This window comes from Octopus sinensis, linkage group LG3 (genome assembly GCF_006345805.1).
Source record: "Octopus sinensis linkage group LG3, ASM634580v1, whole genome shotgun sequence".
Lineage (NCBI taxonomy): Eukaryota > Metazoa > Mollusca > Cephalopoda > Octopoda > Octopodidae > Octopus > Octopus sinensis.
In genome coordinates this window covers 96,188,375-96,209,893 of record NC_042999.1, presented here as the reverse complement: position 1 = coordinate 96,209,893, position 21,519 = coordinate 96,188,375, and the positions used below count along the sequence as shown (strand labels likewise).

Here is a 21,519-nt window from a genome sequence, read left to right as displayed (position 1 = left end):
TGAAACCCATGTGCTTGGATCATTCCTCCATGGTTTGTGTTCACTGTTATGGTGAGGATGATGAAGAGGATGAGAATGCAAGCAGTGACAAGGACTAGATAGTAAACACCAAACGGTTTACTAAAATAAATGTCTACTCTTTTTTATTTCAATTGTCCAATACATGAGATTTTCTTTCTGTAAGATTAAAATGTCTTTTGAGAAACAATGTGTACAGAAAATCTTCATAATTAATTGTAAAAAAAAAAAAAAATACCTGGGGTAAATCACACTCTACTGTACTAATAGTGTTTTAATAAGCCACCATAGCAATGGAGGGCTAAAGTGAACAGATACATTTTTGCTATATTAATTACTGTTTCTTTGAAACATTAAGGTACTAATCTATGTTAATGTATGACATACAAGAAGTTCTAAGAATATGGCTGCAAACAGAAAAAAATTTAACATGAATACTTCTTGTTCTATTGAAAAGGTCAAGTACTTAGTACCAAGAATTTTGATATTTAATCTTAATTAAAGGTATTATTCTTCAGTTAACATTTCTGTTTATAAATATTGACATAGAACAATCTCTAGTGCAATAATTTCTGGTGGACTACAGTTTATATGTAACTTTTGTTACTACTAGGAAATACATTTTGTCTTTTTCAATGATATATTATTAGAACTTCAATAATTTCAAACTAGAGAAAATTATTCTAAAACTGAATAACTGGCCGAAAAAAAAAAGCAAAAGAAGGAAAAAGTGGGTGCGGTATAGATAAAATTTTATGATTGAATTTCTCTTCCATTGAAAGAAAATATCAAAGCAACTAGAAAACAATGATAAAATCAGCTCAAACAAGACATATTAAAATCTCTCTGATAATTTTAATTTAAAATCAAGAAAAAGGAATTAGCCTATTCCTTGTGAAGTATTTAAGCCTTAAAACAAGTCAACTAACTTCATATAATGCAATTAGTTAGTTTGTTCTTTACCAACTGCATTAAATGGTTGAAACTGTTTTTATTGCTGTAGTTTGAAGGAAAATTTATGATTTTACTATTTCTTTGCCAATTTGACAGGAAAGCAGCAAAAAAGAATGGAAAGTAATGATGGCTTTACTTTGAAAAGCTAAGAAATACTTAATGCTGCAGCATCTATGTTTCATTGGCAGTTAGCCAAGCTTCATGCATTCTTCAATAAAATACTGTTAATTATTTTACAGAACACAGTGTTTTCATTGGTTGATTTGAAGACTCAAACTAATTCAAAGAAATGAAATTGAAGAAAAATGTCAAGCCAGTGAAACTCAATTTCTTGAAACAGTACATGTAATACTTCAAATAAAGGACATTTTAATGGGAACCAATAATCTTTTCTATAATTGTCAATATTTTAAACATAAAATATTAAAAGAATTTTGGTAGCTATCAAGAAAGTGTACACCTGCACTTGAAAATTAATGTTTTATTACCCACATATTCTCTTATAGAATGGTAGAATCCTGATAGAATTTAGAATTTTGTCTCTATCTCATATTTGTTGAAAGTTACAGGTAATGTGTTATTTCTCCAGAAATGTATTCTTTAGATCACATGTTTCTTGTTTATCAATGCTGATATGTTCTTCCCAGTATCACCATAGAAGTAGAATAATGCAGTTAAAGTTATGTTTATTAATATTTACAGCAAATTTATTAAACATTATATCATTTTAGAGTTAGAATCAAATTATAAATGTTGTCAACTTAGTCAAATACTTTAACTTAAAAGTGAATTTTAACACAATACAGTTCAACAGAAGAAATGAAGAATTTATTTCTGTTTATTTTACTTGTAATATTTACTCCAAAAGATAATCTAAAATTTTCTCATTCCTATAAGTATCTATTTACCCCTTTCTATGTAATACTTGTGTGTGTATAAACACACACACACATATATATATATATGTATACACTCACACATATTTACTTTTACTTGTTTCAATCAGAGACTGTGGCCATGCTGGAGCATGACCATTGGTATGATTGTTAGTTTATTTCCTTTTACTTCCTGACTCCCTACTCCATGTTTGATTCTGACGAATAAGAAAGCTGGCCATTGCCACCCTTATTTGCATTTCTTGCTATGATATAGATTCATCTGATTTCTCAGATAAAAAGATATCTACAGCCTTTTGAAGACATCCACATCTACATCTCATAAATCTCTGAAATTTTCCAGCAAGGTACTGAAAAGTCATGGCCATTGAATTCTATCATCTATCTCATCTAGGTCGTCTCATAGGATGCCCCAAGACTGTTTCCACATGTTTTCCCCATTCTCCTTGATATTCCATTATGGTCCTCAGCTCCTGTATCCCTTCCATACCAGTATCTTCCAGTAAGTTGTCCATATAGGTCGTCTTCCTCCTTCCTCTCTTGGTTCTTCCTTCTTTTGGTTGCCAGAGCACAGTTTAGTTCTGCAGTATGCCATCAGATGACAGAACACAGTTGTGTGCACAATGAGAGCTAGCAGTGACCTTCATGAGGCAGTGTGCCAAGTGACATTGCCGTATTTACTTTGCAAGTTGTGAAATTTGTGTTTTAGTGATCATGTGTATACTGTAGTCTTTGATTTTGTCATGGACAAAAACAAAGAGCCAACGTGAAATTTTGCATTAAACTTGGAAAGACAGCTACAGAAACATTGAGCATGCTTCAGCAAGCTTATGGCAATGAGAAAATGGGTTATATGAATGTTTTGAGTGGCATGGACACTTCCAAAACAGAACAATGTCCCAGGAAGATGATGAGCGTCTGAGAAACCTGTCACAAGCGTCACCACAGGAAATGTGGTATTGTGCATCAAGAATTTATCCCTCAGGGCCAGACCATCAATTGAGAGTTCTACTGCAACATTTTGAAGCATTTGAAGGAGGACATTTGGCAAAACCGGATAGATCTGTGGAGCACAGAGAATTGGATTCTTCACTGAGCTCTCCTCATTCGTAAGTTTGTCACCACAAACAGCCCTATTTGCCAGATTTAGCACTTGCAGACTTTCATCTCTTCCCAAGAAGAAAATGCAGCTGAGAGGTCACTGTTTTAACAATGTTGTCAAGATCCAGAATGAATCACAGAATGTCCTTGACTCACTGATGGAAAATGACTTCCAGGCCAGATTCTAAAACTAGCAGGAACACTGGGACTGGTGTATTGCTGTGCAAGGTGACTATTATAAAGGAGATTATGTTAAAACTTAGGTAAATAAGTTATTTTTATTAAATGTAACTAGTCTGGGAACCTTTTGATATCACCTATTGTTAGTAGTAGTAAATTTGGCTCTGCAGTTTGTAGTAGAAAACATATGAGGATTGGATGTGGAAAAAGAAAGCTTAGAAGAAGCTAACAGTATGTTCAAGAGAGATTTTGCAGTGTGAATATATAATGCCTCAAGTTGACATCTGCATGTACAACTATAATAACTCCTGGTACTTAATGTTAAGGTAATTGATGGGTGGCTGTGGCCTTTTAAAGAAAATGCCTGATAATGTAAACAAAAAAGCCCCAGTCAAATCTTTGAGTGGAGATCCTTTGTAAAGAAAATTTACAAATGAAGGCCTGATCATATCAGATAGTTGAATGCTGATGAAACTGGTTTGTCCTATCAAGCTGTCTGAAATACTATGGACTTCCAAGTAAGGAAGTTAAGGTGACAAGATAAATAGAAATTGAATTTCTGCTGTATCATTGGCAAATCCTGATGGCTTGCATTGTTTGAAGCTCATGGGGGTAAAAAAAATACACACACACATGTAAGCCTCTCCCTCAAAAATATTACAAATCAGTTACCTATAATATACACCAGGTCAAATGTGCTAGGTTTACTTGATTTTTTTCTGATTTGATGTTCAACCATTTTTGTCTCTTATCAGCTTTGGGACAGATTTTTTAGAAGATTTCTCTTTATAATTTAAACATTCAGATGCTTTTTTGACAATGCTGAGAGATTAGTTAAAAGAGATTGTAAAGTTAAACAACAAATTGCTTCCACACAAATCTTCAATCAATCAGCCAATGAATCAGTGACTAACAGCTGCTTGCAGAAGAGGTGTGTAAGAAGAATTATGGGGAAGAAATAATGGTTGTGTTGAAGGATGAAGAGAATGCAAAAGTAGATATAAGGGAGGGTCAGTAAACTTCAGAATTTAACTGTGCAGGTACTTAAAAGTTAAAGATTACGGTACTGGCAAAGAATTAGAAAGTTGAGGAATACCATTGAACCTGATTTGTATTTCGAAGGTTTAGAACTGACTTTCAGCACACACACACACACACACATATATATATATACTCTTTTACTTGTTTCAGTCATTTGACTGCGGCCATGGTGGAGCACCGCCTTTAGTCAAGCAAATCGACCCCAGGACTTATTCTTTGTAAGCCCTGTACTTATTCTATCGATCTCTTTTGCCGAACCGCTAAGTGACGGGGACGTAAACACACCAACATGGGTTGTCAAGCAATGCTAGGGGGACAAATACAGACACACAAATACACACACACATACATATATATACATATATACGACAGGCTTCTTTCAGTTTCCGTCTACCAAATCCACTCACAAGGCATTGGTCGGCCCGGGGCTATAGCAGAAGACACTTGCCCAAGATGCTACGCAGTGGGATTGAACCTGGAACCATGTGGTTGGTTAGCAAGCTACTTACCATACAGCCACTCCTGCGCCTATATATATATATCTTTTATCTTTTATTTCTGTCAGTCATTAGACTGTGGCCATACTGTGACACCACCTTTGAGAATTTTAGTCGAACAAAATGACCCCAGTAACTATTTTTTTTAAAGCCTTGTACTCATTCTATCACTCTATTATGCTAAGTTACAGGGATGCAACAAACCAACATCAGTTATCAAGCAGTGGTTAGGAACAAACACAAACAAAAAGTATACATGCACAATATGCAATGGGCTTCTTTCAGTTTCTGTCTACTAAATCCACTCACAAGGTTGGCCTGAGGCTATAGTAGAAGACTGAACCTGAAACCATGTGGTTGAGAAATAAAGTTCTTACCACACAGCTGTGCCTAGCATAAAAGCTGGAAAACATAAATTTCAACTATAGTTTATATTTCATTTCTGCTCTACTGCTGTTTCATTAAGATAAACACTAGCAAATCTATAATTGCATAGTTGTGATACATAATTTTAATTAATTTAATTTAAAGTAATTTAGAAACTGTGCTTACCCAAATCATCACAATTAAAGTACGAACTTCATATGAAATCTATACTTTTCTGCTAAATACGTGGTTCTTAACGATCATTTTCACAAATTATGTATACACATGCAGGTCAACCCCTCTTGGATTAATTGTACTGTACTAACATGGACTTTTACAACCTTTTATTAAGGTTAATTAAGCACTTAATTAACCTTAACTATAAATTAAGTTCTTACTTAAAACTAAGCTCTTATTTATAAAAGTGTGAGTAGAACTAGTTTTTGATATGCATAGATTAATTCTCAATGTGGATGTAGATATATATATATATATATATATGTATGTGTGTATATATATATATATATATATATATATATGTGTGTGTGTGTGTGTATATATATATGTGTGTGTGTGTGTGTGTGTGTATATATATATGTGTGTGTGTGTGTGTAACAAACACAGACACCTACAAATGTATATTTATATGTATATTATGCATATACATGGTGTAAGTTGGAATGGGCACTTTGCCAATAAATCAGGTGCACAAATAGCTGAGTTCTATTTTATTATCAATTGACTAACTGATTAATTTATTAAGTAATCAATTTGTAGTTGACTGACTTGCGTCACAGTTTTATGCTCTTATTATATCTTTCTATTTGCACTTGCTCTACACTAGTTTCATACACTGTAATTGGTTTTTGTGTGTGTCTGAGTTTCTATATGTTTCTGTATGAGTATGTATGTATATACATGAATACACAGACACACGTTTATACACATACATATGTGTGCATAAATATACATATATAATGCGTACATATATATATATATATACACATACATGCATGCATGTTCATGTGGGTGTGTGGTTAAGAAGGTTGCTGCACAGCTACATAATATCAGGTTCAGTTCTACTTCATGAGACCCTGGAACAGTGTCTTCTGCTATAGCCCTTGTGATAGGAATTGGTAGATGGAAATTGAAAGAAGCTCTTCATATATATATACATGTATGCCTCTGGCCATAACAAGCAATTGTCTTGATATTACTGCTCTAATGTTTTTGGGTGAGCTTTTTGCATATATGCACTAATACCCAGCATATATATATATATATTATATATATATATATATATATATATATATATATATAATATATATATATATTTCTGTGTGAGTTAGAGGTTGAGAAACCAACTAAAGTATAGTTTCTATCCAATATACTGCTGGTAGTGTACCCAGTTATTCATAGTCAAGTGCTAGTTATTGCATGGCAATCTTGCAATTGAGTATTATATCTGGGCGTGGGTAAAAGAGTGATTACCAATGATTTACATGGCAAATAAGAAAACAGAGAGGATATAAAATCGTCAGACATCAGCCAGTAAACATTCAAGTATGTCTATTTATTCAATTGTAAAGGATTAATACACTCACATGTATGAATGTGCAGAAATCATTGCTGGATGCTATGCCGGCATCTTTACTGTCGAAGACCAAAATGTTCCATCTTCATCACCACTGACATCGGACTCTATATCTACTATGCAATTTACACCAGCAATGCTGCAACGCCACCTTAAGAATAAATGCAATTATGCCTCTCCTGGTCTCGATGGTGTTACATACCTACTTCTCAAATGCGGTGGGTACTTTCTTCTAAGCCAACTTTCTCTTTTCTTCCAATTTTGTCTTGACAATGGTGTTATTCCAGAACAGTGGAAAACTGCCAGTGTCATCCCTCTGTTCAAAAAAGGTGACCGCACATCGCCTGTCAACTATCGCTCCATCAGTCTTACTAGCTGCATCGCCAAACTGATGGAATCCTGTATCAGAGAAACCCTCTGGAACTTCTGGAAGTCTCACAGCCTCATCCAGCTGTCACAATTTGGATTTATTCCTAACTCCAGCTGCTGTAATCAACTCATTGAGTTTCTTGAGGACGTTACCCAAATCACTGATCGCGGATCCTGGGTGGATGTTGTTTACCTGGACTTTGCTAAGGCTTTTAACTCTGTGCCACACAAAAGACTTATGGTGAAGCTTTCTGCATTGGGTGTAAGAGACGAACTCTATAACTGGTTGAAGTCCTTTATTTTCAGCCGAAAAGAGGTTGTCACAGTTCTAGGACAGCACTCTTCGCCCTATGAGATGACATCTGGTGTACCACAGGGATCTGTTCTTGGCCACCTTTTATTTGTTGCATATGTTAATGACATAGATGCCAACTTAAAGAATGCCACAGTGCTGAAATATGCAGATGACATCAAGCTGTACCTCGAAATAAAGAGGTCAAATCCTGTACACTATAGATCTCTATTGCAAGCAGACCTGGACACAATGCAGCAGTGGATCATGGACTGGCAACTCAAGCTGGCTGTGGACAAATGTACCACCATGCATTTTGGGAGGAGAAACCCAGCGTCCACCTACTCCCTCCACAACACTAATCTCAAAAAGTCTTCATGTGAACGTGACCTGGGTGTTATTGTCGACAGTGATTTGCGTTGGACAAAACATATCGCTAAAATTGTCAAGAAGGCAGAGGGTGTCTTGGCATCACTCACCAAATCCTTTGTGAGCTGCTCTCCGGCTATCTATCTGTGGCTTTATATAGCTATGGTAACACCTCACCTGGAATTTGCATCACCGGTCTGGAACCCCTATCTTGCCCAGGATATCAATCGTCTGGAAGCTGTTCAGCGACGTGCAACCAAAAGAATACCCTCCATCAGGCATTTGCCATATCCTGAATGCCTTACTTCCCTGGGCATGGACACATTGAAACTCCGATGTCTGGCAGCTGACTTGGCAGACACCCATAAAATTATCAACCATCGTACAAACAATAACTCTGAGCACCTTTTCAAACTCCACCCATCTAACACCCGTGGACATATTTACAAAGTAAGAAAACAGCACAGCTCCCATGACTTCAGGAAACATTTTTTCACGCTGAGAGTTGCTGAAGCATGGAACAAACTGCCGGCATCAGTTGTTAGTTGTCGGAGCACTGCATCCTTCAAAACTTCCATGCTTCCTGAGATTCGCCAACACTACACTTGATTTTCTCCCCTCCATACACACACAGGCATGTATCTGACTCATACATTGTTCGCTTTCCAGACATTTCTACATTACTGCATGTACTTTATATGCACTTTCTGACAAGTTGTGGTGCACCTGAGCACTGTATACAATAATTTCATTATTATTATTATTATTATTTTAATTATACAGATTAGCGAGTAGAAAAATCTGATAAATGCAGAGACAGGGGTGTGAATGCATATAAATATATAGAAACAAATGAGCAACTGAGCAAATGAGCAAAAATATAAATAGGTGTGCAGGTACTAGTTCCTTACGACTGTTTCTGCCAAGAGGCAACCAATTCTTCCAGGTTATCTCCACCACTTAAATGTTATGCAGGAATGTACAGACAAGGCATGGATAATGGTTGTACCCCTATGCTTTTTCAGAGGGTCTAAGTAGTTGGGGGGGGGGGTAACACATATAAAAGTCAATTAAGAATAGATAAGGTATGCTTATCCTTTTAAATAGAGTAGAATAAGAAAAACAATAAGAGCAAAAATAAGAATATAAGTGAAATACAGCAGAGTACAATAATGTGAGCATAGCAAGGGGAAATAAGGTACAGATAACCCACAAAGTATTTATAAAATCCATGGTATTTATAAAATCCACTGGTGGGTATTTTTGCTCATTTGCTCAGTTGCTCATTTGTTTCTATATACTTATATGTATTCACACCCTTGTCTATGCAGTTACTGGATTTTTCCACTTCCTAATCTGTATAACTAATACATGTGAGTGTATTCGTCCTTTACAATTGAATAAATAGACATACTTGAATGTTTACTGGATGATGTCTGTCGATTTTATATCCTCTCCATTTTCTTATTTGCCATATATGTATGTGTATGTATATATATATATATATATATATATATATATCGTTGCTATTATGCAAAAATGTTGTAAGTCTAAAACATTGTTATTTCTGAAAACGTAAATATACTTTCAACATTCCATAGCAAAACTGTTGTACTACAGTTTGGCAATTTTTGATATCTTGGCCTGTGAAGCAGCTGGAGATACGATAGTTTGACCAAATGAAACGGCTATTGCAAGCAAAAATAAATATTGAAAAAAATGCATTTGGACAAATTTAGACATACAGCAGTTTAACATAATAGCAAGGATATATATATATATATATATATATATATATATATATATATATATATATATATATATCATCAATCATATATATATATATATATATATATATATATATACATATATGCATACATACACACATACATATATATGCACTAGAGACATTTTTACAAACACAAACAGATGAACTTATGAGAAAAGAAAGCCATAAGCTGCAAATTTTTAGAACAGGAATGCAAGTTTTGTCATCAATAAAAGAAAATGTATAAAAGCAAATATAAATAGGTGTCTGTGTATGTTTGTGTGTCCATATTATGAAAACAAATACCAAAACATTTGATGACAACAAAACTTTGCTCTCACACACACACACATCCATTTACACAAGTGCATACAACTCAAGCACCCCAATTATAATTGTACAAACACGCAGTATATACATATCCAAACACATAAATGCTAGGTACAGATAAATGTTACATTGTACAATACTAATATGGAGCAAGTGCAAATAAGGGATACTGAGAAGTTTACAAATGTGTGGAAATAATTCTGAAAAATAAACTAATTATTTTATTAATCAACTAATTAGTAAATTGATGATAAGATAGATGTGTACTACAAGCAGTGCATGTGTTTTTATTGGAAGAATGTCATCCTGAAGTACAACATTATTTATTTGAAGCCATAGTTTCATATTAAAATCTTGTGAAACCAATAGAAACACACACATGTGTAAGAGTGTGTGTGTGTAGATACACACACACACACTCACTTATGTTTATATATAACAGTTTACACATTATTGAAATATCACATTATTATAACAAATGATGTGTGTAGAAATTGAACTAAAAGTGAAATAAGTATATTTTGAAACATATACACATGCCACAAACAAATGTGTATATGGAATAATTATTGTCAGAGAAACTCCATCTAAACTGCTTCTGTTGGATACATAAGTGCTGGTTATTTACAATAACATTCAGATGCACAGTTGTGTTTTCAAACAACAACCAACTTCACAAATTTGTTGCAAATATTAGTCATTCAAATATTAAACAGTATGGAACCACAACAGAGGTTAAGACAAATTCTTTCATCCATGGTTAAAGACATTTACTAGTACAACAATAGATGGACAATATACAAATAAATTTTCTCCCACTAAACATATCCAACCATCACCAAAAATCACCTTGCTTGGAATATCATAGAGGCATTCAATAATTAATTTGCTTTCTCTCAGCCTTTAGGCTTAGATCAAACTAATATATTTTATATTTATACAGTTCAGAAATTTTATTGTAATTAGCTAGAAAACTGTATTTAAAAGTAATATGTAGAAAATTTTGAAGATTTAAAAAATTTATTAATAGTTAATGGAATTGAAGTTACTTTTAATGAAGTATAATTCATGAAAATTATCATACCAACTTACTTTGTAAATTTGCTTATGTTTTGGAAAATATCTCATGATATTGCCAAGCACATATATATATATATATATATGTATAGTGGTCAGTGAAATTTTTACCCCAATACCAAGGTGAGCAAGTGCTAATAGGGTACAATATTGGGTCTGGCAAGCAGGAGGTTATGTTCACAGCTTACCTGGTTATGTGTGCAGTGTTTTCCCTTTGCTCTAGGTGAGAAATACCCAGCATGCTGCTGCATCAAAGCAGGAAAAAGATGTTACCTTCTCAATTTTATAGCATGAGCATATAACAATATTGCAGAGGTATATTACAGAAGTTATGTGTGTGTGTGTGTGTGTGTGCCTGTGTATGTGTGCCTGTGTATATGTATCTGTGTGTGTATGTGTGCGCATGTGCACATGATTATTGTATCTCTTTAAATAGTGGGTGAAAAAATTTTTTAGAACAAGAGGGAAAAGATTGCACTTCTATATATAGATGCAATCCGGCTATTGTAAACAATAACATCATGATTTTAACAATAAAATTAAGGGAATGAGAAAAGTAGTGTGGGGAAACTATAGAAATAGGAAGGAGTCAACAATTGGAAATTACAAGGGGATAGGAAGTGACAAAATTGACATATAAAAAGGAATAATATAAGACAGGTAATTGCTTAGGAGCAGGCTTTGAGGACAATTTCTTCTTCAGAGATGACCTGAAACATTATACTACATTATTAAAGGAAATTAGCATTTATTTTACATGGTTCGCTTTAAAATGAAATGAGGATGATTTCACAGATTTATTAGATACTGCAGCAACAAAGTAATCAAAGTGCTATTTAAAATATAAAATGATTACTTGAAAATTTTTAGATCTGTATTTCCTTCAGATAATATAATAAAAGAGCAATTACAGAAAAATACATTTTATGATGTCACCAAAGTAAATTGGAGTGTAGATGAAAAGATATTTGATAATAAGTTTCATAATTTGGCTTGATTGGCATATAATTTTGTAATAACACTAGATTTTAGCTTTACAATATATTTAGAACATAATTTCTCCAATGCAATATTACAAATATTAGTGATTTTTAATTGTTACCAAATATCTTTTCAAGTTAAAAAAAAACAACAACCTTTTTTTTAGAAGTCTAAATCATCAGAACACAAAACAAAATGGAACTACCACCTGTAAAAGTGAATATATGTTTAGTTGTAATAAAGATCAAATATCTTTTAGAGACTGGTTTCAAATTTTGGCACAACACTACCAAGATTGTAAGTTGATTACATCGACCCCAGTGTTCAACTAATACTTATTTTACCAACCCTGAAAGGATGAAAAACAAAGTTGACCTTGGCAGAATTTGAACTGATAATGAAATACAGATGTAATGCTACTAATCATTTCACCTGGTGTGCTAACAATTCTACCTGTCTTCCACCTTAAATATCTCTTAGATATTGCCAACAAAAATGATTTCTTTCATGGACTTATTTAAAAGCACAATTACTATTAACTTACTGCCTTATTGGAAACTCTACTAGGCAATAACTGTTTAGTGGGTGCCCATATATCTCCAAGTGTACTCAAAAGTAGAATAGAATTAAGAATTGCTATCTAACACTCAATTTTACATTATGAAACTGCTAATTTCTGTCAATTATATCACTTACAGCTATGTTGGCTGGGACAGTGAGAGCTAAGTGATCATTACACACACACATCACAGAGTCAGGATGTAATTTATAATAATTTAGTATGACTGTTGTTGGGACGTAAACATTTCTACAGCCATACGTACACTTATACACAGCCATACCTCCCTCTGTACACACACACACACGTGCACATGTAATGGGCTTCTATCTAATTTCATTCACATAGTGCAGCTCTGAAATTGGACTTGGAATAATGTGTTTTGAAGCAAACTTTTAAAACACCTAGTTATGTCTATAACCAGTATTTTGTGGTTAAACAAACACTTCCCCCACCTCCACCCCAAAGTGTTTGTATATAATGTTTTAGCTAATACAGCATTTGTATTGTGGGGCCCAATACCACGTGAATTTCAATGCATATAGAGATTGTGCTGGTATTTAAATATTCAGTAGTAATGCAATTAATGAAAATACTATTTTTGTTGCCTTGTAATCCTTGAGAATAATATAAAATAATTGACCAAAGATCTAATGGTGTAAGGTAGTCAAATTAATCAGAAAATTTTAGCGTACATTATGAGAATAATTATTATAGATGGTATATATTGTGGTGAACTAAGAAACATTACATAAATATTTTTTTACTTTTATTGTAAGCAGAATTTCAGTGAGGCAAAATAATTCATACGATGATTTTTATTAAATTTAATTAGATCAGTTAATTTAATATTAACTGATACTGTCACAGTATTAAATAAATTTGATTAGCAAATCTAATATCTAGTGTCTGACATGACTGACAATAACATTAAAATTGTAATTAGCTTCAAGTTAGAAACTTGAAATGCTTTACAAAATAGTTGTAGTGTGCATTATCTATTACATTTTTTAAATTCTACTTAGTCAGAGAAACCTTATAACAAATAGATATGGTTTGTAAACTCTATACTGGAACTTGATCTTTTGCACAATAAGATGGTCATGGACATATTTAATTTTCTTTTCTACTCTAGGCACAATGCCTGAAATTTTTGGGAAAGGGCCAGTCAATTAGATTGACCCCAGTACACAACTGGTACTTAATTTATCAACTCTGAAAGGATGAAAGGCAAAGTTGACCTTGGCGGAATTTGAACTCAAAATATAGGATGTATTTATATTGATATCAATACAAATTTTATAATTTTTTTGAAAAGTATATCATCGGTATTTCTCCAATTACTTTTGAAGAAAAGTGTTAATCATAAATAGTTTAATAATTCTTATGCTGAAAAAATTGTTTTTTGCAGTACCAAAAAAAAAAAAAAGTATTTTGATGTACTTTTCCAGGTTTATTGGACATAGTATTTCATGATTTTTACGGCATTAAAAGAAAATATTAAAAATCTAATTTATTTCAATGTTTTTATTTTCAAAATTGAAACTTATATCAGGATCCTAACTTCCTTTATATTACTAGAGGGATGGTTTGCTTTAAGCCCTTAACTCCATGATGAGTTTGGAGGGATGCTATCATGACTTATGGCATGCTATCAGGGGGTCATTTTAGACATGACAGAGCCCATCTCTCTCCAGGCCTGATCATGACCAATTTCTTTCATAAAGTGAGAAAGGGAAGAATCAGCTCCAATACAGGGCTATACTTTGTTTACCACCTTTAAAACGATGAAAAGCTAAGTTTTCTCAGCAGGATTTGAACTCCTAGTGCCATTATATATTTTGGAGTGAAATATCACTGCTAAAGAAAATAGTAACTAATTTAAGTAATATGCCAATAGTAATACCTAGTAAGAAACATGTGGAATTTCTAAGAGAATCATATCATCATCATCGTTTAGCGTCCGTTTTCCATGCTAGCATGGGTTGGACAGTTCAACTGGGGTCTGGGAAGCCAGAAGGCTGCACCAGGCCCAGTTTGATCTGGCAATGTTTCTACAGCTGGATGCCCTTCCTAACGCCAACCACTCCATGAGTGTAGTGGGTGCTTTTTACGTGCCAGACGAGTCTGGCAAATGGTCACGATCGGATGGTGCTTTTTATGTGCCACCGGCACGGGGGCCAGGTGAGGCTGGCAATGGCCACAAAGGGATGGTGCTTTTTACATGCCACCGGCACGGGGGCCAGGCGAGGCTGGCAATGGCCACAAATGGATGGTGCTTTTTACGTGCCACCGGCACGAGGCCAGCCGGGGCGGTGCTGGCAATGGCCACGTTTGGATGGTTCTCTTACGTGCCACCGGCACTGGTAACTCAGCTGCAATTTCCATTGATCGATTTCGATTCTGATTCTCACTTGCCTCAACAGGTCAACAGGTCATATAAATTTATATATTTGTGCATTTCTCTCTTTTTAATAAACTTCTGTGATTTCATGCTTAATTGTCAGCTTCCTTTCAACAAATGGTTAGAGAATAAACCCACAACTGCTTGATTTAATTGATTTGTAATAAATTTCTAACTGATAGCAATTTAAGAGGTTGTTTCTGTTTTAAGTTACACTTGGATTATTCATTAAATTCTTACTAATGCTACTACTAAATTGACAAAAATCAAGATAATAATGGTTATTTTAATATCAACTAAATGGGAAAAGTTAACATGAATTCAAATTAAATCATACCTTTTAGAGTAGCATTCATTTTAATAGCAATATCCATAGAAATTAACCAGCAAACAATACAGTGTAACAAAATGAGAAATTAGTTTACTTCCATTCTTTTAAAGACATATTTCTGTGAAACACCTTGCTACTTCTGGGGAACTTTATCAATAGAAATGCTGACTGCTTTTTAAAGAAATATCTAAACTTTAACATCTCTTAATAATTATAATTTCAGATTTTGAACTTCACTTAGAGTTGACTGCTTAAAATATTTGAAATAATCTGTAACCTTCCATCATTTCTTCAGCAACTCTATTTTATATGCTTACAAGCAGGCATAAACAAATCAGCTATTATAATATATTTATTATTATTTCTGGCGATTATGCTATGGGTACATATCTCTGTGAAATACTCAGCTACTTGCTCTATTATACATTAAATTGTTTTGTTAAGGCAAACAAGTAATTATTTTACTTACATATTTACACTACTGAGCTTTGCTATAAAATGAGAACATTGCTTTTACCAAAATATAGTTTTGAAATATTTAACCTCAAGGAAACTCATTATGCCAATCAAAGGTAAACTGGACAAGTAACATTCATTATGGTTTTAAAGCAATTTTAGGAAAAAATATAAGTGATTTAAAAAATCATAAAAAATAAGATTTTTTTCATTAATTTCATTTTTTTCAAATTGTTCATTGTTATTCTAAAGACCACATAAGACCCAATTATTTCTTGTTACATATGTTTTAAGGAATTGTCCTTCTTGCAGTATAACAATACACATTTTGCTAAAAAGAACATGAAATTTCACATTTTAAGTTGCTGTGGGTTAAGAGTATTATTAAGTATTCACTTAAATATACATTATCAAAGTTAATGACAACAACAACAATGAAAAATCAGACGTAAAAGTATTCAATAGTATTCTATTGAATACTTAAATTTTCAACACAGGTATGTGTGCGTGCATACACACACACACACACATACACAAACAAATACACACATCCATATATTGTATTGAAAAGCTGAATGGAATATCAAAAATAATGCTAATAAAACAGTTGGCAAGCAGAAGAAATGTTCTGTGTAAATAAAATTTTAAAAAGGCAAAATAAATAAATCAAAATTTTTCTATATCCCTTAGTCACAGCACCACTACCATAACCATACCACCATCACCATCACCACTACCACAACTTAATCTCACTGACCTGATTGTACTAAAGGCATCAGATAAATATAATATACACAATGTATATATTTTACTGAAGGTGGGATTGCCTTTAGAGAAAGTGAGATCATTGTTGGGTGACCAATTAGTTTATGTAAATATGTTATTCAAATGTAGATGTTTACCAAGAAAGAACCAATAACATAACGTTTAAAGAAGTAGGTTAAAAAAAATCGCTATCCATGACCATGCAAAAATATCTAAATTTAGTTATTTGAAACTATTTGCCATCTAGTGTAGTATTTAACCATTGTTCATTGATATTTAAATGTAAAATGGTGCAGGATTTAGCTTCTTTGAATTTCTTTTCACCGAATTATATTGTTTACATAATAATTCAATGGGATCCACAAATGGAGTAAATTGCTAGTAATAAAGCTTATTAATGCTATGATAAATTTTAGTGTCATAGCTGTCAGATATCATCATACCACTGGAATTAGAGAAATGTAAACGCTTAATTTACATATTCATAAAACTATTCTTTAAAGAAAATCTTATTTGAATATAAATTTACATTTAAATAAATCTTTAGTGCAAACATAAAGAGAATACAAAAGGAGATAAAACTAAGAATTCAGAATGACATGAACTTGTTTCTCTGTTAAAACATGTAATTAACACCCAGAGTTCCAAGCAAATCCACCTCTCACAAAAAAAAGACATGAATTTGAGCCCTACTAGCTTTCACATTTATATTTCCTATTGTTGTCACTGAGATTGGCCCAAATCGAGCAAACTTATGGTCAAAAGCATTCCAGTCATAACTATCACTACTTTTCTTTTTGTAAGAATGTTGGTTGAAGTAATGGTGCAGCTATTCTTTTATTCTTTTATTTGTTCCAGTTATTTGACTGTGGCCATGCTGGAACACCACCTTTAGTTGAAGAAATCGACCCCAGGATTTATCTTTGTATGCCGTGTACTTATTCTATTGTTTGCCAGCGCTGTCTGGCACCTGTGCGGGTGGCACGTAAAAAGCACCCACTACACTCACGGAGTGGTTGGTGTTAGGAAGGGCATCCAGCCGTAGAAACACTGCCAGATCTGACTGGGCCTGATGAAGCCTTCTGGCTTCACAGACCCCAGTTGAACCGTCCAACCCATGCTAGAATGGAAAACGGACGCTAAACGATGATGATGATGATGATCTCTTTTGCCGAACTGCTAAGTTACAGGGGCATACACACACCAACATCAATTGTCAAGTGAAGGTTAGGGGACAAACACAGACACACAAACATATACATATACACATACATAAAATACAACGGGCTTCTTTCAGCTTGTCTACCAAATCTATTCACAAGGCTTTGGTCAGCCTGAGGCTATAGTAGAAGACACTTGCCCAAGGTGCCATGCAGTGGAACTGAACCTGGAACCATGTGGTTGGGAAGCAAGCTTCTTATCACACAGTCACACTTGTGCCTATATATGTGGAATGATGGGAAAATATGACAGTGATGTCATCTGAATACTAAGATGCCAGTATGCTTTACAGGCATATGAGAATTTGGAATTGATATAGTAGCATTGATTGTAGTTGTTGTTTATCCCCTGATTACCCTTTATCAAACGAATTTATAACCAAAGGCACTCCAGCTATGTCAATTCTGTTTCTTTTAATTATAAGTAGGAAATTTATTTAAAGTTTCCATTGTTTTTTTTAGATAGCAAAGTGTGGCTTGAGAGAGATTTGATCACTATTTCTAATTGGCAGAGTCATGTAGAGAGGTTCATTTGTCAGCTGGTATCCCCTTTTGTATTCTTTTTATGTATACAATAGTGCTTCAGATGTGATCATGTATCTTTAGTTCGATTTTAAAATAGCTATCGTTAAACTGAATATCTTGAGAAAATCTTTTTGGAGATTTGGAACATTAAAAAGTACTTTTATCTAATGTTTGTGTAAATAACAGGATAAAAATATTAGTGCTAATGATGTTTAAATTTATCGTTATTCAACAATTGACAGGTTTTTTTCTGTTCAAATCTAAATATTAACAGAGAGACACATGCATATATATGCATGTATTTTGATGAAATGTTTATATCTTACATACTAATATTATAAAATATATCTAAAGAAATATTGTTAATAAAAGCAATATTTGGCCTGATAATAAATCTAAAATATTGGAATAGTTACTGACACTGTGTGACATCAGCCTTTTGGGATGGAAGTTGTACCATTTTTTCTTCCAGTTTGTTCTATCTGTCACCTGTAAAGGAAATTTTAGAAGGAACTGTTTAAGGACTGAAGTGAATTTTTTCCTAAAATTACTGAGAGAGTTTTGATTGCTGGCTTTGAAGATGAATGAAAAGTAAGAAAATCACTTTGAGAATTGTTAGCTTAACAAGTGAAATCCTTTATGGGAGTAATTATAGAACTATTTTCGTGTTCTGTATTTTTAGATGGCTATTACACTGACTGTTTAAGGTCATGTACAGGCTACGCAAATAAATTTGATGCACTTAATACATAGCTTGATGTCTATATGAAATGATGAGTAAGGATAAAATTTCAGAGGAATCTGTTCTAAGGGGGAGATTTTGAAAAGGTGTTTAGTGCAGAGTTCCTAAGATGAGATTGGGGACTGTAAGAAAAGGTGTGGCAAGTATTTTGAGAGAGAGCCTAGCAGAGGTGATATATTGCTTGCCCAGAGAAGCAGATGTATAATTAACAGAATCAAAGAAAAGAAACAATAGTCATAACATATTGAAATTTTGCCATCCAATTGAGTGGCCATTCTGAAAGCAGTCTGTGATACTTGAATGTGTAGCAGCAGGACTGGCCCAAATATGTATGAAGTATTCAAACGTAAATAATGGGGATATTTTTCCATGTCTTTGTTCATGAAAGCAATGCAAATCTGGTATGGTTCCTGGGTTGTGTATAAGTGATTCCTTGTGTGCAGAGTTGAAGAGAATTAAAGAATAGTAAATGTGTATAAGACTATGCCTAGTTAAATGTAACAGCTAGTAGGTTATTAATGTATAGTAAAGCAGACTGACAGAGAGTAGGAAAGAAGAGCACCCTGTCTGCACATAATGCATTAGTGATCTGAGAAGAAGTACCTAAATCTATTAGATATGTAGTGAATGGAACCCCATGGCAGACAAATTTACAAGGATATTTTTATTACAGGCCAGTTTGAAAACTTCACTGACACCAAGGATAATAACACTGATTCTGCCAAAGTTCTCAAGGGAAAGATACCACTAATAAATATAAAAGACATAGAGGAGCAAGTTTCAAGGAGATCTGATGAACTATAATTTATTGATGGTCACTCAAAAAGGAAATAAAGTCAAGGTAATGTTGATGGTGTAAGTGAGAGGATGGTAACTGCTTGGATAAGGGAATTAGATATATTATCACATGTTTCCATGAGCTGAGATAGAGATAGAAAGATTTAAGACTTTCATGTGAAGATAGAAGCTAACTCTGGAGGCAGAACTGGTTATTTTGCTAGATGATAATTAACAAATGTATGTAAATGTGAGACAGGTGCAGTGAAGAAAGAATGTTCTGGAGAGATTTTGCCTGAATCTAGAACATAGAAATAAAATTGAAAGGTTTTATCTGCGTAAGTGCTAGAGTCATCTTAGTCAAAGAGTAGAAAGTAGGAGGAATTTTTTAAATTATTAGAGACTCTAATGGGGGACCAACAGGTTCGGAATGGTTTTTAAGATAAGTGTATTTCTATACCATGCAATGAGTGAGGCAGTTTCTGTGATGATTGTTTTGTCAGCATTTATTTGACTGGTGACAGGGAGTTATGTCCTCAGCATGTTGTATATAGTATTCTTTGCATAATTGTAATACAGCTGTAAGTGAACCACTCGGAGCAATTGACATTGAATGCTTTCATTGTATGAGTGACAAGGAGCAATCAATCTCCAACCAGTTAACTGACATAAAATATTTGAGGATTTTGAGGAGGTAGCTGTGATTATTTAAGCCTATAACTATGCTACTATATCCTTGATTCCACCCAACCAATCTTCACATAATATTAGTTCACAATCCATTCAAATTCACTCCTTCAGGACAAAGTAATTTAATGAGTAAAATCCAGTTTCCCCTAAACAAAAAGAAAAAGACAACAAACAAAATAAAACAAAAGTTATATGCAAAGGAAATGAAACTTTCAAAAGAATAAATATTTTACAACATGCAAAAGAGTTAATTAGAGATAAAAATAAAGGGAAAAATGTTGAAAGCACAATATCCATTATTCCCTTTGTAACTAACATTAAGTTTTCTTTACCTGGTTGTGTGGTAAGGAGATTTTTGACAGTCCTTCTTTAGCGCTACTGTCTGGGGTATCAGAACGATGACTCGGAAGTTGATCAGGAGTTTGTCTACCTTCTCGTTGCTCTTTTTCAAAATCTTTGTGTAAATGTTTTCTAGTATAATGCAAAAACATAAATACAATTTAGGAATCCTCTAAAATATAGTTCACTAATTTATATGTGAGACATAATTATGGTCAGCATTCCAAAACAGTATTTATTACACGACTATTACTTAAATAAGGTTACAATTAAGGATTAATTTTAATTCATGATATCAATAAAAATTTATTGCAGGCAAAGAAGAATGAAATAAAAGTAAAAAAACAATTTTTAAAATTTACATTCAATATTTGATTGAAATCATTTTATAAAATTACGCCATTACTTATTAAGATGCAGCATGGTTTTGGTTTACAGAAGAATTATATAAGGTAATGACAATTTAGTCAAAATAAAGATTAGATATCTGTTATTATAAATATTTTGATACACTGATCTTTGAAAGATTAGTGTACAAACAAGTGACTGACAAATATTGCTATATCTGTATGGATCAGTTATAAAAAGCTATTTGATGTGTCAATGCAATATTATTCTAATGATCAAGGTATCAAAATATTTGTTTCAGTTTATCTGATTAAACAAAAACTTGAATCACTCTTTTTTTATGGGCACTATTTTGCTAATACAGGCACCAAAAATTTTATTTAAAAACTGTAATAAAAAAAAATCTGACAATATTGAAATCATGTCATAAGATCAAAGACTTATTGTTTTCCCTCAAGAGAAATCTTAAGGTTTTAGCTAGATGCTGACAAAAGGTAAGTTATTATGCATACATTTGAAGAAGTTAAAAT

The 21,519-nt window shown here is 33.3% G+C and overlaps 1 protein-coding gene across 19 annotated transcripts in view; it reads right to left on the bottom strand.

The window, feature by feature from the left end:
• Window positions 1-21,519, bottom strand: part of LOC115209155 — a 1,103,332-nt gene that overhangs the window by 73,768 nt on the left and 1,008,045 nt on the right. For 11 of the 19 annotated variants that reach the window (XM_036501160.1, XM_036501159.1, XM_036501162.1 and 8 more), the window contains 3 exons: window positions 20,635-20,773; window positions 18,514-18,582; window positions 11,041-11,094 (listed from right to left, as the gene is read on the bottom strand). In XM_036501160.1, coding sequence (XP_036357053.1) covers window positions 11,041-11,094; window positions 18,514-18,582; window positions 20,635-20,773 — 262 coding nt within the window. Of the gene's footprint in view, window positions 1-11,040; window positions 11,098-18,513; window positions 18,583-20,634; window positions 20,774-21,519 lie in introns of all 19 variants that reach the window. The other 8 variants (XM_036501164.1, XM_036501167.1, XM_036501166.1 and 5 more) reach the window with 4 other exon arrangements.